This window comes from Balaenoptera borealis (genome assembly GCF_965194805.1).
Source record: "Balaenoptera borealis genome assembly, chromosome: 8".
In the NCBI taxonomy this organism is placed as follows: domain Eukaryota; kingdom Metazoa; phylum Chordata; class Mammalia; order Artiodactyla; family Balaenopteridae; genus Balaenoptera; species Balaenoptera borealis.
Genome location: NC_138865.1, coordinates 26136966 through 26154209, shown reverse-complemented (window position 1 = coordinate 26154209; position 17244 = coordinate 26136966). Strand labels below are relative to the sequence as shown.

At 41.3% G+C, this 17244-nt stretch overlaps 1 protein-coding gene across 10 annotated transcripts in view; it reads right to left on the bottom strand.

The window, feature by feature from the left end:
- Positions 1-17244, bottom strand: part of LOC309632953 (contactin-associated protein-like 4) — a 159475-nt gene that overhangs the window by 139961 nt on the left and 2270 nt on the right. For 5 of the 10 annotated variants that reach the window (XM_082401068.1, XM_082401067.1, XM_082401070.1 and 2 more), the window contains exon 1: positions 2-828. The exons of 3 other annotated variants lie outside the window; for them this stretch is intronic. In XM_082401068.1, the coding sequence (XP_082257194.1) occupies positions 2-160 (159 nt within the window). In that variant the 5' untranslated portion in view covers positions 161-828. Of the gene's footprint in view, position 1; positions 829-17244 lie in introns of those variants that run through there. 2 more of the 10 variants (XR_014247176.1, XR_014247177.1) reach the window with 2 other exon arrangements.

Sequence of the window (17244 nt, the reverse complement as noted above, 5' to 3'; positions counted from 1 at the left end):
CCTGAAGCAGCAGGCTGGATAGAATGGTGGAATGGCCTTCTGAAGACTCAGTTACAGGGCTGCCTATGTGACAATACCTCTGCTTGTCCCAGGTCAAGGTTCTCCAGAGGGTTGTATATGCTCTGAATTGGAGTCCAATATATGGTCCTCTTTCTTCCATAGCCAGGATTCTCGGGTCCAGGAATTTTAAGGGACAAAAATGAGAAGAGTTATTTTCAACTCTTCAGTATTATCCCTAGTGACCCACTATCAAATTTTTGCTTTTTGTTCCTGTGACCTTATGCTCTGCTGGTCTGAGTTCCAAAGGGGAAAATGCTTCTACCAGGAGACACAGCAATGATTCCAAAGAACTGGGAGTTAAGACTAACACCCAGCTACCTTGGGCTCCTCATGCCTCTGAATCAACAGACAAAGAAGGAAAGGAAAGTGTTTGTTGATACAAGGATACTACTTGCGGACTACTCTTCCACACGGAAGTAAGGAAAAGTGTATCTGGATATAGTAGATCGCTTAAGGCATCCCTTAGTATCACCATGTTCTTTGATTAAGCTCAGTGGAAAACTACAACAACCCAGTCTAGGCAGGGCTACTAATGACCCAGACTATTCAAGAAGGAAGGATTTGGTCACCCACCAGGGAAGAACCACGATCTGCTGAGGTGCTTGCTGAAGATAGAAAGAATACAGAATGGGTAGAAGAAAGTAGTTACAAAGACCAGCTATAACTGACCACTTACAGAAACCAGGACTGTAATTGTCATGAGTACACCATTTTTTTTTGCTATGAATATATTTGTGTTAAGTGTGTATTTGTGTTTTCTCTCTCATATTCCCCTATTATGTAACATGAGTTGTATTGATTTTATATCATAATATGTAAGTACTCTTAATTTTACATTATAGTACTTTAAGTTATATCACAAGGATTTACCTCCTCTTTTGGGGATAGGGTTAGTGTATTTTGATTGGACTCAGAATTGTTGTATCATATTAAGTGGAATTAAGATCTTGTTATTGTCTTATTTGGGGATTAAGTAAGATTTGAGGAGATGCATATGGGTGTCATGTTGACACAGGGTCGACTTGTGATGATTAGTTTCATGTGTCAACTTAACTGGCTATGGGGGACCCAGATTAACAATTATTTCTGGGTATATTTTGTGAGGGAATTTCCAGGTGAAATTAGCATTGAAATTGGTGGACTCAGTAAAGTTGATTGTCCCCCCCCAATGTGGGTGGACATCATCCAGTCTGTTGAGGGCTTGAATAGAACAAGAGCTGGGGGAAGGAAAAATTTGCCCCTTTTTCCTGCCTCATGGTGTGAGGTGAGATATTTCATCTTCTCCTGACCTCAGACTGGAATTTATATCACCACCTCCCCTGGTTCTCAGGCCATTGGACTAGGATTGAATTATATCACTAGCTTTCTGGGGTCTCCAGCTTACAGATGGCAGACTGGGATTTCTCAGCTTCCATTATCATAAGAGCTAATTCCCTGTTACAAACACATGCATGTATTCTATAGGTTCTGCTTCTTTGGAGAATTCTGACTAATACAACATGTATCCACCACTGTAATATCACACAGAATACTTTTACTGACCTAAGAATCCCCTGTGTTCCACCTATTCAACCTACTCTTCCCTTCCTCCTCCCAAACCCCCAAAAACCACTGATCTTTTTACGGTCTCCATAGCTTTGCCTTCTAAAATATCATATAGTTAAGAATTATACAGTACGTAGCCCTTTCAGATTGGTTTATTTCACCTAGTAATATGCATTTAAGTTCCTCCATGTCTTTTCATGGGTAGTTTATTTCCTTTTATTGCTGAATAATATTCCATTGTATGAATGTGGAACAGGTTTTTGTTTGTTTGTTTGTTTGTTTGTTTTTAATCCATCCATCTATGGAAGGGCACCTTGGTTGCCTCTAATTTTTGGCAATTATGAACAAAGCTGCCACAATCATTCATGTGCAGGCTTTTGTATGGACGTAAATTTTCAGCTCTTTGGGGTATATACCAAAGAGCTTGATTGCTGCATTTTATGGTAAATGTATATTTACTCTCTTATTAAACTGCCAAACTGTCTTCCAAAGAGTCTGTACCATTTTGCATTCCCTACAGCGATCATGAGAGTTCCTATTGCTCTGCATCCTCACCAGCATCTGGTGTTGTCAGTGTTCTGAATTTTTGTCCTCTTCATAGCTGCATAGTGGTTTCTCATTGTTGTTTTAATTTGCAGTTCTCCAAACACATAAGGTGTTGAGCATCTTTTCATATGCCTATTTGATATTTTATATCTTCTTTACTGAGGTGTCAGTTTAGGTTTTTTGTCCACTTTTAATCAGGTTGTCCTCTTTTTTTAGTGGTAAGCAGTAAGTGTTCTTTGTATATTTTCATACCAATCCTTTATCTGATTTGTCTTTTACAAATTTTTTCTCCCCATCTATGACTTGACTTCCCATTCTCTTGATATTCATATCTTTTTAAAGTTTTTTTTCTTTTCTTTGTGTGTTTATTTTGAATAATGTATATTGCTTTTTGTTCAGTTAACTAATTCTTTTCTGCAATGTCTAATCTACTGTTAATTCTATCCAATGTACTTTTAATCTCAGCTATTTTAGTTTTAATCTCTAAAACTTTGATTTGCTTTTTTAAAAATACCTTCCTTTACATGTCCAATCCCTCCTGTAGCTTCTTGAAAATATGAAATATAATTATAATATCTACTTTAGTTTTGTTGTCTACTAATGCTTTAATTTTTCTATTTCTGGGTCAGTTTTAATTAGGCTTTTTTTTCCCTTCATTGTGGTTCTATATTCCTGCTTCTTGATATACCTGGTAATTTTTTTATTGGATGACAGTCACTGTAGATTTTCCTTTTCTGGTGCTAAATATTTTAGTATTTCTGTACATATTCTTGAACTTTGTTCTGGTATACAGTTAAATTACTTAAAAATAATTTTATCCTTCTGAGTCTTGCTTTTAAGCTTTTTAGGTGGGACCCAAGTAATGTTTAGACCATGTTAAGTTTTTCCCCACATTTCAGGATTGAAAACTATTCTGAATACTCATGTATTAAACAGTTTTCCATTCTAGCTGGGAAGACCAGGCTTTCTTTTTTTTTTTTTCCCTTTGTGAGTGTTAAGAACTTGTTCCTTCTGATACATCCAGGTGGTTCTTTCCCTGCCATGAGTAGTGTTCTTACATGCATATGCCCATCTGTACTCATAGGCCTCTGTAACCTAGTTTCCATTCACCTATCCTGCTTCTCATCCCTTCATTCACTCTTCCACATTCACAGTGGGGCTTGTTTAATTTCTAGAACAAGCCTGGCTCTTTGCACACAATTTTTATTCTGCTTAGAATGTGCTTCCTCAGCCTGGCTTGACTGGCTCCAAAATGGCATTCAACTCTGAACAGGAATATCACCTTTTCTTATGCAAGTAAGGTTCCCCAATTTTCTCTCAAACACTGTTTCTTGCCTTCAAATCATTTTGAGATTCAAAAAAACTTGTTCATGTGTTTTTTAAAATTTTGCTTGCCTAGGCTATCTTACCCAGGAGTTGATAACTACATGGGGACAGAAACTCTAGAAAAGAGATAATTTAATGATGAGCTTTCTTTATTCGTCATATTTTATACTGTTAGAAGAATGAGGCTAGCAACTGAATTCTGTCCCCCCAAAATTCATATATTCAAGCTCTAACAAAGTGATGGTATTTGGAGATGAGGCCTTTGGCAGGTAATCAGATTAAATGATGTCATGAGGATTAGGCTCTATTAGTGCCCCTATAAGAGGAAACCAGAGAGTTTTTTCTGTCTCTCTCCACCACGTGAGGACACAGTGAAAAGACAGTTGTCTGCAAGCCAGGAAGAGAGCCCTCACCAGGCACTGAATTGGCCAGCACCGTGATCTTAGACTTCCAAGCCTCTAGAACTGTGAGTTGTTAAAGTCACCAAGCCTATAGTATTATGTTATGGCAGCCTGAGCTATAAGAGTACTAAATGGAAGAGACATGGAGGAACCCTAAACACATATTGCTAAATGAAAGAGGCCAAACAGAAATAGATACATACTGTATGATTTCAGCTATATGACATCCTGGAAAAGGTAGGGCACTTAAACTATTCTGTATGATACTGTAATGGTCAATGCCTGTCATACGTTCGTCAAAACCCATAGGATACACAACAGAGTAAACTGTAATGTAAACTATGGATATTAGTTAATAGGAATGTATGGACTTTGGCTCATCAATTGTAAAAAAATGCCCCATATTAATGCAAGACGTGAATAATAGGGGAAACTTTGGTTTGGGGAATAGATGTGAGGGGGTGTATGAGAACTCTATACTCTGCTCAAATTCTCGTTAAACTTAAAACTACTCTAAATATAGTCTACCAATTTATTTAAACAAAATAAATCTAAGTTGCCTCATCATATTGTGAGGTTATTACCATCTTACAGTTTTTCTATTTGACCTACTTCTTTAATGTTCATTTCTATCTTCTTTTATCCTTGTAAAAAATATATCAAATGTTTTGTACTATTTCACCTCCCAGCCTATTATCTTTTTAGTTATATGTCTTTCACAAACTTTCATTGGAAACTACATTAGATATCCTTGACTTATTACACTCCATGCCCATTACTATTTTCACCACCTCCCTAGTAATGCTTGAACCTTTGCTATGACCCATTGTCACCTCTGGACAAATAGTTTCTGCTCTATTTTCTGTCTTCTGTCCTTCTGGGCCACTTCTATCTACCATCATTACCCAAAGAACTGACTTTACAGATTCTATATGCCAGTGTGTAAGACTTGCAGTGTTTTAAGAAGTATCCCAACTTCATGATGATGATTTGGGGTCATTACCAAAGCACTCGGGATCATACGTATTATTTTAAGGTAGTTTTATAGGACAACGCACATTGGTATTTTCCTCCTATTAACAGACTAGGAAACTGTGGGTTGATCTGCAGCTATTTTGATTAAGAAAGCAGGATATGAACTCTGCTTCTTTGCTGGGGTACTTGGCACTGCTCCTTCTCTTGCTGGGACATATTTTGCGCCTTTACAGCCTGGCATCTAGGCGTCCTGATCAGACTAATATTTGGCTTTATTGGATACGCTGACCAGTCTGATTGATATTCTGGTACGTACAGGGTACTTGGTCATGGTTGCTCACCTCTGAACCTCAGCTTCATCACCTGCAAAGTGCAACTAATAGCACATCCGCTTTGTGGGGTTTTTATGGATTTGGCAAGCGTCATAGTGCCTGGCACGTGCTAGAGACTCAGGTGATGCAGTAGTTACCCAAATTTGCATTTTCAGTGGATCCTTCCCACCTGGAGAAGGTGACTCACGGCCTTGGGGGAGGAAGAGCAGGACAAACAGCAAGGGCAGCATGGGCCAAGGCAAGGAGGTGAGAACTGACATGCAGGGGGGCCTCATGCTGGTATCACCAGAGGGCCCAGAGTGAGCCAGGATGTGGGGAGAGACTGGCCGGTCAGTAAGACCAGGCCAAGAAGGGCCGTGTGAGGGGGCTTAGCTTTTACCTTGTGGTAGAGACCATCCAAAGGAGAAAGTGGAAGATGGGTAGGTATAAACTTCTCCCTTAGGAATTGTCCTCGGGGTCTGTTTATCTCTTGGCAGGGTCCGTTCAATGAGTTGGCCCCTCCAGCACATTCTAGAGAGGACTGGCCATTTCTGACCCTCTGGAGATACAGCCCTGACCTCCTGGCCACCTCACTGAGGAGAGGGCTCATGGGGGAATCAGCCTCACTCTGCATCTGTCCACCAGTCCTGCACCCTGGACTCCAGGACCACTCACTTGCAAGAGACACATCCAGCTGCCAGAGGAAGTGACATTTCCTGACTCATCTGGCTAAGAATGAGCAGAGTATTGCTGACCATTGCAGGGGAGTAGCTGCCACAGAAGGTCAGGATGGGTCCAAGCCATAGAAGATCAGAAGGAACAAAGGTCAGTCCACGTGGGAGTTCACATGGGCGCCTCACAGTCACCAACATGCCCTCGAGTTTCCCTTCCAGCCCAACACACACTCCACCTGCCCACAGTCACCTGTGCCACCATCACACAGCCCCACAGAGCTCCAAACATCCTCAAACACACAAACTCCCTACCTATAAGCAGATGCCTGTGTGCCCAGAACTCTCCTACACCAATATACATGCACTACAAACCCCAATAAAATCACAGCCACAGTCTTGAATACAAAAACACACCCCCAACGGCCCCCGATAATCAAACACCTAAATCCTCATATCCCACAAAAATCCACCCAACCCCATATAACCCCCCAATGCAAACACACAAACCCTTCAACAATAGCCAAATACATCCAAACCAAACTCACATACTTCTTAATATAAGACACAACCCCCCAAATCCAAATATAACACATACAGTCCCCCCACAGCTGTGAACATCCACGTATGTACAATGCCTCAGAAGCTGAGACAAACACAAAATACCATCAGAGAGACACAATGTTTCCAACCTTCTCCTAAATACTCCGCCCACAACACATGATGAACTCACACCCCCAATACAAACATACACCCATCTCCCTCTTGAGATACTATAAACAGCCTCTGTCACATCCCCTGATTATACACACACAGTTAGCAACCCCAATTTACACTGAAAACCCCAATCTCTAAAAATTCCTCCACACCAAAAATACACTCCCTAAACTCTTACCCTACAGGATGAGCATATGTATAACCCCTATACTCTGAATACACACAGATCCAACACACAAAACATTAAAATGCATACCCTTACCTCTTCTCAAATGCCTGCACACACAGCCTCAAAACACCCAGAACCAGCCCCACCACCCAGCCGCACCATGCTACACCAACCATACACTCATAAAGGCACTCAGGCCCCTCATCTCTCCCCAGATCACACATACACAGTCTCTACACAGCTTTACTATTACCCCAAACCGTCCTATACCCCAAACATACATCCATGAGTTCCCCACACAGCCCTAACCCTTGACAGAGGCAGCTCTACCAGGGGCATCATGGCACCCCGAGAGGGCAAATGCCGCTGAGGTAAGTGCCTCCTATGTTGCTGCAATTCTTGCTGCTGTTGCAAATCATCCCTTGACCCCACCGAGGCTGACTGGGACACCCTAAACAGGAAGTGGCAGCATATGAGTCAGGGAAGAGGAAAACTCCCTGCCAGGTATTCCCTGTCACCATCCACTGCACCAAAACATCGGAAGACCAGCATGAACAAGAAACAGAGACATGTAACTATACCATGATACAAATGCAAATTTTTCTAGAAAAACTTTGTCCAAGGGAAGGGGGAGAACTGTGTTCCCCCTAATTATAAAGCCATGCTGTTACAATTCATAGAAACGTCAGATACAGTACAACAGGCATTGGACTGCATCCATGTTGTAGCTAGATATGAGAAAGATAATTTTTCTGAAGCCCCAAATCTCGCTTGCCAGTAAAGGCACATGGGCCCCGCTGCCCCATCGGCCAGGAACCCAACAGAGGACCCTTAAGGGATAGAGGGACTTCTGGGACCCTTATTGGTCTCCACCAAGGGGTGGTGCTTTCACACAGCTCCATCCTTCATGACATGACTAACAGACCTCCCTGTATTGGCAGCTCTGGAGATCGGGGTCCCTAATGACGTAACCCTGGGACAGCCCAAGCACAAGGTAGAAATTTTTGCTCAGGCGTTACAGACTCTTCAGCAGACTGGAGTGATGGGCAGCTGTCACCTCTCCGAATCCTGTACCCTGACCTCTGCCAAGGCCTCTGCCTTAGGGACCTGGCAGATCCCTGGAGCGTGGCCCTCCTCTGGGACAACTGCCCATTTACTTCTCTAATTATCCTTGGGACACACATAAACAACTTTTCTCATGGCTCTCATTGACAACTGGAGCTCAAATTACAGTGCTTCCTGGGAAACCCTCCAATTATAAGCAAGGGCCACACGTTAGATTACAACGCATAATAGTCAGGGGAGTAGAAAGCATTCAGCTTCCATTGACTGTCACTACTGAAACAATCTTTATTAAAAATCTTGTAGTGGTGGTAGCCCCTTTGGCCCTACCCTTTCCCGGTACAGCTATGGATGCCCTGATGTACCGCAACGCCATTTGGAACAAACCCAAATCCCTGGTCTTCCTGGTGGAAGCTGAATATTGGGAGCCCATAAGACTGCCACCTAAGACAGTAAATATCACCCAATAACATGTATGACAGGGGGCTGTGGGATTGCAGCCCAAAATTCAAAATTTAGGACAAGAAGAAGTCATTAAACACACCATTTCTCCTTTTCAATTCCCCCATTTGGCTGCTATTAAAGCCTGCTATTAATGAGTGGCGCCTTATAAGCAGCTACTGAAATATCAATGCTGATCCCCACTGTTAAGGCTCCCATTTCCAACACTGTCCAGTTAATTAAGGATATCCAAAGGGCTCCAGGGAATTACTTTGCTGTGACAATCTAGCTATTATGTTCTATTCAGTACCAGTTATTGAGGAGTCCCAGCTGCAGTCTACTTTTACTGCAGAAGGCACCCAGTATGTTCTAACCCGTCTGCCTACTGGCTATCTTAACAGCCCAGCTATTGCCCACAGTCTTTGCTGGCAAGACCTGGTGTCCCCTTGCACCGTCTGGCACTATACTGATGTTCTAATCCAGAGCCCCTCAGGAGATTGGTGCACGAGGCCCTAACATGGTTGGTGACCCATCTATAACATACAGGTGGGCTACTGCCCCACAGAAAATTCAAGGACTGTCCACAACTGTTAAATTTCTGGGCATTAACTGATCCTTTAAAAGCCAGGAAGTTCCTCTTGCAGCTAAACCTCAGCTGTTAACTATTCAGCTCCCCAACACACTATAGCAAGCCCAACTCCTCTTACTTAGGTCTCTTCACACTTCGGAGGCAACAAATACCACACTTGTCCATCATTCTTAGACCCATTTATGCAGCCACGTACAAACCCTTCACATTTTACTGGTGAAGAGCTAAATAATAAGCTTTATAGCAGGCACAAAGGTCAATTAGTCAAGCCCTCCCACTGGTTCCCCCTGGCTGCTCCTTCTGGGCTGAGAATGGACTATGTGTCCCGGAGCCTTTGGACTAACACAGCTCCTCCTAGCTGCCTGTGGGCTTCTGGACCAGATGGCTGCTCTCTACACCACTACACCCCCTCAGAACCGATTTGGGAACTGGTTCATTGGTTTTGGTCTTGGTTTTGTGTGCACTGATGCCAGAATTTGCTTGCGTCTTTTGCATTTTGGTGTACACAATGGGAAACACTCCATCTACCCTGAGGGAGAGCCCTTTGGGGCCTATATTAGATAAATGGGTGAAACATAGCCCTGAGCCTATGACTAAGAAACACATGATATACTATTGTAATAGGGTGCGGACCCAAAATATAGGATCAGAAGGGCGATAGCCCCTGAATGGCTCACTCAACTTTTATAGGATCTCGCAGTTACAAGTGTTTTGCAAAACAGCAAGCTGCACCGGCAGTTGTTCCAACTGCCCACCCTCCCCCCATGCCGCCATCATATTCACCACCTCCTGTTTCCCCTACCCACGGGGATCAAATAGAAGTTTCTGTGTTAACCCCCAGAGCACAGGAGCCTGATTTAGTATCACCATCTAAGACTCCACAGGCCACCCAATTTGGACCAGGAGCCACTTCCACAGCAGGGCAATTTCCCTTGTGCTGACATCCTATAGGAGGCCAGGCGACGCCCTTGGACTTGAGGCGTCTATTCTAATTTCCCCACAGGAGCCCCAGGGAACTTTGACAGTGGGGAACGAGTTGATTGACTCTCCAATAGATACCACTCCCCAAACCCTCCCTGTTTATCTTAAGAGGCTTGTAAATATTAAACAAAGAGGAAACAAAGTCATCCTAGGAAAAACTTGCCTGTATCTTTGAGATGCAAATGTCCTTTCTGGTCTTCTCAGGAACCCTCATCTCTGCCATCTTTTTAAAATGCATCTTTTTAAAAGAGGGTAAAGTAATTTAGAAATTGACTTATCAAGGATAAATAAAAAACCTAAGTGTCTTTTCTGTAATAATTCAGCCATCTAGACAAGTGAGTTTGATTTTTTCCATCTGTCAGAAACCTAATTTGAATCCAACCTCTTTTTGTAAACAGATGGGTTTCACATGGCTGTACCTGACTCCCCTGCTGAAATCTGGAAATGACAACTATGACGTCTCTGTATGTTTGTGTCCTTGTATGTGTCTTTGTCTTTGGATAACATTGCTGAGGTGGATTTGTGGATGAGCTCTATTTAATTGGCTTAAAGAAAAGTGAGCACTTACAAACCAAACTATTCTAAATACAAGAGAAATTGAGCTAAATGAGCTTCAGGTTCATGTGAACTGGGAAATATTCAGTATTAATTAAGACCTGGTATTAACGTTCGTTTGTTGATCTAATTAATATAGACATGCTGTTAGAGTCATCAACATTAAGTATAATACTTTTATTGTGCCTAGGTTTACTATAAGCTAAATAAAATCTTGTTATATCTATTGCAAATTTGTCAGCAAGGAAATAACCTGATGTGAAGAAACTTTTAAGGAAAGAAAATGCAAATGAAATAAGAGCTTTAGGTGAACTTTTTAAAATACTTATCCTTTAGGAAGGTCTATCTAAAATTAGTCTCTCCAGATATTTGACCACTTGAAAGTCAGAATTGTGCTAAAATAAGTGACAGAAGTTTTATGGAAAGTGGACCCTGAAAAAAAGAGTCCTGTACGTGGTCAGGATTGACTAAGTTTAAAATAAGTGTAATTGAGTAAATAAATTTTAAAAGTAAGCTGGTGCAAAACTTGAATTTCGCTTTTCTCTCTGTTAAGAAGACAAGGTTTCTTAAGATTTTGGACTGCCTTTGATAACAGATTTTAAGTTTTTCTACCTTTTAAGAGATCTGTTCTGTACTTGCCTTTGAAATCTTTTATTGTTACTTTGGCTAACTGAATAACTATTGTTTCACAGTGACATGTGATCCTATCTGACAGTTTTAAACCCTTTTCTTATTTTTCGGACAAAACTTCCCGAATCAAATTATAATGAAGTTCCTTTGAGCTCTAGCTAACTTTGGGGTGCTTCAAAGGGCCCCTGAAACATCCCCAAAGAGAGATATTAACTAATTAGGTTGACTTGGTATGTTGAATTACACGGGAAGTGTTGTCAAATAAGCAATAAATCTTCTTAGGTTATATTGTATGCCAAATGATACAGGTATTCTACAGATTATATGGAGTTCCTAAAATTTGGTATGTCCTGGTAAAATGTTACCAGTCAGAATTCTCTTTATTATCTGAAAGTGCTGCATGTCACCGCAGTAACCACGTTACTTTGTCAATTGCATCGTAATCAGATTTAAACGTGCCTTCTCTTTGTTTCCTTTCAAGTAGCCAAATGTATGTCTCAGCCCACTGATCTTTGTAAAAATAGACATAGAAGTCTTTCAAATGCTGTTTTAGCAGGAAGTTACTGATGTGTATGTGCCATTTACAGTGATTCTGTATATACTCCCCAGCTTCAAAAACACTTAGAACTGCTGCTGTGGTTTCTGGAAGAGTCAGTTGTTGGTTCCTCAATTACATCTGTGCAGCTCGGGTCTGAGTTTTTAAAGAATAGTTAACTTTTAAAGAAGTTTCTTTATCAAAAGAGCAGTTTGAGTTATAGCCATGGTTTTTGCTGGGTTAACATTGGCTTCAGTTAAATCGTTTCAATTATAAAGTAAGTATAACTATGGTGAAGAAGCTTGTCTCATTTTAAAATGCTGAATCACATTTTATTTCTTGAATTAATGCGATAGAAACGTCAAAATTCCGGACCACTGGAATATGCCAACTTTTTTGTTTTGGGGTTGTGTGTATAGTTTTTGTTGTGCTGATTTGTTTGCTTGTTTTTTAAAGAAACGGAAACTGCTATGTCTGCTAGTGGAAGAAAATGCTTTGTTTTGCTCTGAAGATTCTGAAATTATTCAGGCATATCGTGGTTCATAGATTACAAAGAATAATGCTAGTTAAATGCCAATGAACTATTTTTACTCTTTTTATACGAAATGTACAAATTTCTGGGGGGTGGTGGTGATGGTGGCAGCGGTGCCTCTTACTACCTTATGTAAAACACTTGAACATTTTCATCAATATTGCCATCATCTGTTTAATACTCCCAGTATATTTTCTCAACGTGTTTACCTAAAGTTGTATGGAATGACATAATAAGCAATAAAATCTGGATTACACCCCCCCCAAAAAAAAAGTGCCTTCTTAATTCTTTCGTCATTGTACACAGTTATGGTATCACTCTGATGCCTTTGCAAAAATGCTTCCTCTTCAAGAAGATTTATAGAAGGGACCTTTGGATAAATACAAGTTTCTGGTTTTCAGACCATAAAGGTGAACTGGGTAAGATCTTGAAGAATTCTAATGGGAAACCTGATGGCTTCATAAAGCTGTTAACAAAAACGATTAGTTGCACATGACTGGGTAAACTGGTGACTATGGTTATAATTTTTATGGTTTCTATCTGAAAAATGACTGCTTTAAATCTGTGTTTTCCAGGTGTAAGCAAAAGTCTCCCCTTAAACTAATTATGACTTACAGTAATTTGTTAAATTATACCCTTGTAAGCAGAATTGAAATATTTATCTTTTTCTCTCTACCTGGTTGATCCTGCCAGTAGCGTATGCCTGTCTCAAAGATGAAGCCGTGCATGTCTAAGTATGCACTGCTGGTACACTGAAACAGCGGATGGCTCACTAACTCAGTTATGGTACCTCTGGTCGCTCACCATTGCAACTGGATTACAAATAGTTATACTGATCATTGTTCTTTGTTTCCAGATTGTTTGCTCTTTGTGTCTCCCTGCTGCACTGTGTCTTTGTTAACGTTACTAGCTGCATTACTTATATCCTGTCTATTTTATAAGATTGGTGTCTCTTACAGTACCCAGTATGTAACCAGGCCTCCAACAATACTTCTATGGCTAAACATCTTGAGGAAATAGATCACATTTATAACATAAAATAATTGTAATAGTGTGATTCTAGGTATGGGAGGAAGCAACAAGGGAAAATGTCTCCTGGATCATAATTAGATAGAGGATCCAGAGGATCTTTAATTATCAATAGAGCCTAATCCAAAAACTAGCACCTGGAGTGGCATATCAAGCATTCTTCCCTGACCTGGGATGAGCCTCCCAGCACCGTGGGACAAAATTTGATCCTGAAATGTCTCCCAAATATTGGTCATAATCCTGACCAAGAGGAGAGGATCTGAGAAATGGAATATTGCCTGACACATCAGTCATTAGCGATTGCAGCCCTCCAACGTGAGCCGGTGAGCCCTGACGAAACTCAGGATATGAGAATATAGGATACAGGCCCCGGGTAGCTGAGGTACATATCAAATGAATGATTTCAGTGAGCCCAGACTCTTGCATCTTCCCATACATAGAAAACTGCTAAATTCCTTAACTTGAGACGCTGCTTCCCAGGCTTGAAGCTCTCAAAATTCCCATCAAATAGATCATAACTCTCAACTTTTAGGCTGAGAATATTTTTTTAAGGCTACAGGTGTAAAGGAGACACTTTCCAGAGAGGAACAACAACAAAAAAAACAACGTTTGGAACACTGGCACCGATGGTGGACACTCCCAGAAAGTTCCATCTGACGAAGCAATTAGAAGGGCCGTCACCCCTTTTTCCACAAGACTGTGGAATGGACATTGACAGTAGGGAATTGGAACAGGGAGGAGCCAAATCTGACTACACGTTGGATCTGTTTCTTTGACTTTAACCTTTGCCTTCTGCTGCTTTTTTTCACTAAAAGGATACTGTCTGTACATAATGGCCTGCCTCGGGGAACCCTGTTCCTCTGCCTGAATGTTAAACCAAAGTGCCTTTGTTCAGGGAAACATACGGACTCTGTCCACCTGTGGATGGCTGCAATTAAGAAGAAATTAACACATACCCTCCCTGAGGCTGGCCATTCCAGGGGATATTCGCAAAACTTATGGCCCTTTTACTTTACCGCCTCATCTCCTCCCCATCTCTGTGCTATAAAACAAACTGGCATCCAAACCCCGATAAGATGCTTATTTTGAGACTTTAGTCCGCCATCTTCTCGGTCTGCTGGCTTTCCGAATAAAGTCATATTCCTTGCCTCAACACCTCATCTCCGACTTATTGGCCTGTCGTGCGGCAAGCACAGCAAGCTTGGACTTGGTAACATCTTTACTCAGGACACGGTGTCACAAAATGGGACATTGTTTTCTGTTTGTTTGTTTTGTTTTTGTGTTTTGTGTTTGTTTTTGTTTTGGGCTGGACCACGTGGCTTGTGGGATCTTAGTTCCTCGACCAGAGATCGAACCCACGCTCCCTGCAGTGGAAGCTCGGAGTCCTAAGCAATGGACTACCAGGGAATTCCCATGGGACACTGTTACCTTGCAGTCATGGTCCTCACCTTTGTGAGACAGAGGTAGTAGTGTAGCAGGATTGAGAACGTTGTAAAGTTTAAGATAAAGATTAGGTGGTGAAAGCAGGATTTCACAGGAAGTGAATCTAGTGACACTTGCAGTGAAACGTTGTCAATTCAGAGTTAAGAAGACTGTGGACAATGTGTGGAGTTTGCAAATAAACTTCATTTTCTAGAGTCAAATCTGCCAAGGCTTCCACTAAATTTGCAGTTGTGGCTATAACCTTAAGACAACTGAGATAGGCATAAGCAACTGACTCAAGTTGCATGCTATAATAGGCAATAGGCCTATGTTTACTACCATGCTCACATAGTTCCGCGGGGCCTGATTATGCCATTCATGCACAAATCAAGTAAAAGGCTTTGAATAACCTAAACTTAATCTATTAGGTAGAGATCTCTTTGCTAACTTAAAAGGGCTAATATATTTTGCCTCCAGTGGAGATCTCACCTTAAAGTTTCCGGATCAACCTGAACCTGATCATTTGCGTAACCCTAAGGCAGGCAGCTCTTGCAGTGCTTGTTTTAGCCTTATAAAAGCCTGCTTATGTTTATCTTCCCAAGCAAAGGATTCAGGGACTAAATCTTTAATAAGTTCATAGAGTGGAAGAGGTAACAGAGAAAAATTTGGAACCCAGAGCTTGCAATAACCAGCTAAACCTAGAAATCCACAATGCTAGCACTTAGTTGTGAGTCTAGGAAGTTCCTGTATCAGCCTAATTCTCTCTGGAGATAGCTGAATTCCTTCAGTGCTTAGATTATGTCCTAGGTAATGAACAGTATCTAGACATAATTGTAATTTTTCCTTTGTGTTCTTTCTCAGCTAACTGTTGCAGGAAATAAATGGAATCTTTTATGCATGCCTTATGGAATCTTTACAGTAGCTGAGTACAGCAGGAGGTTATCTCCATATGGTAAAAAGGTTGATTTCTCAGGGAACTAGAGGGTACTTAAATCTTGGTGAAGTACTTGGGAGAAAAAAGAAGGGGTCCCAGTGAACCCTTGAGGCATAAAAGTGCAGGTATATTGTTGATTGTTCCAAGTAAAGGCATATAGATATTGGCTGTTGGGTCTCCGGGATGCTGAAGAAAGGTGAACAAAGGTCTCCAACAGTAAACCATTCCAAGTCAGTTGAAACTTGTGACAGAAGGGTGGCTAGGTTTGGAACAACAGGAAAACAGGGAATAACTATTTTTATTAACAGCTCCCAAGTCCTGGACAAATCGCCATCCTGCCAGGTTTCCAACCAGGCAAGATTGGCATGCTGCAGGGACGAGTACAGGAATGACTACCTCCCGGGAAATTAAGTCTTCTACAATAGGTGTGAGACCTTGTATGACCGCAGGCTTTAATAGTTGTTGAGGAAACCTAGGGAGAGGTTTAGCTACACCTATCTGAATCTTTATAGGTTTGCATTTTTTTATTCTTCTGATGTTAACACTGTCAGAAGTAGCCCCCAAATTTGCAGGCATCTCCACCAAATTAGAGAACTTGTGCTGAACTTCCTCTTTTATGTCCAGGACAGATTGTAAGGAACATAAATAATCAGGTTCAGGTTGATCAGGAAACTTTAAGGTGAGATCTCCACTGGAGGCAAAATGTACTGACCCTTTTAAGTTAGAAAAGAGATTTCTACCGAATAGATTAACTGGGGCTATATTGCATAGCAAAAAGGAATCTTGGTTGAGATAAAAATTCTCTCTGAACTTTATTAGGTACTCCCACTATGGAAACATCCTCTTGACTCAGAGGGACCTGTTGTTCTTTGAGGGTGGGATTTAGAGTAGAAAGCACAGCTCTGGTTCGGGCTACGGATAGGGTGTTAAAGGGTTAGGTAATTATGTTTACAGTTAGGGTTAGGGTTTAATGTAGATTTCAAAGTAAAATATGAGAGTGGGGTTTAAAGTAGAAAGCGTAGCTCCAGTATCAACTAAAATTTGGCAGTTTTTCATCAATTTTCATTCTATTTTCCTCTGGGCTGTTTAAGGTAATTGCTGGTAATAGTTTACCAGAGAACCTCTGGAATTCTGCCAACTAGGGGAGAGGGTCATGGGGGGGCCCTCCCTTTGAGACAGATATGAGAGCATTTGTGAAGAGTTTGCATAGCACCTTTGAGGACACCTTTTTGTCCAGTGTCCTCACTGATTACAAATGAAACATTAACTTTGGGTCATCGAATTGATCATGGACCCCTAGGAGGTTGTAATGGGGGAGGCCTAGGTGTTATTTTGTGTCTCTTGCCTTAGAGCTGTTGTAACTGTAAGGCTATGAGCTTGGTGGATTTCTGTTTGTGATCTTGCTCCAAGGTCCTTTCAAAATGCTCAGCTATAGTCAGGAGTTCAGTCAGGCCTACAGCCTCCCAGCCTATTTTCTGCCCTTTTATCAATCCACTAATCTCAGAAGATAATCCATTTACAAAGAGGGCAGTTAAAGTAGGCTGAGTGGCCTTTTTATTGCTTGGAACCCCAAATGCTGTAAAAAGAGAGCCTACAAACTGGCTGGAAAGTCTTCCACAGATTCACCCCTCTTTTGTTTGTATGAGTGAATAACAGGCCAATCATTATTAGGCCAATTAACAATAGACCAAGTGTGAGCAGGGAAGATTTTAGGAATAGCTTATAAAAGGTTAGTTGTTATTCTGCAAGCCTTTTTAGGTTGAGGATCTTGAATATCATCCTAGGGATTATGTCATTTTGCTTCCCGCGTCCA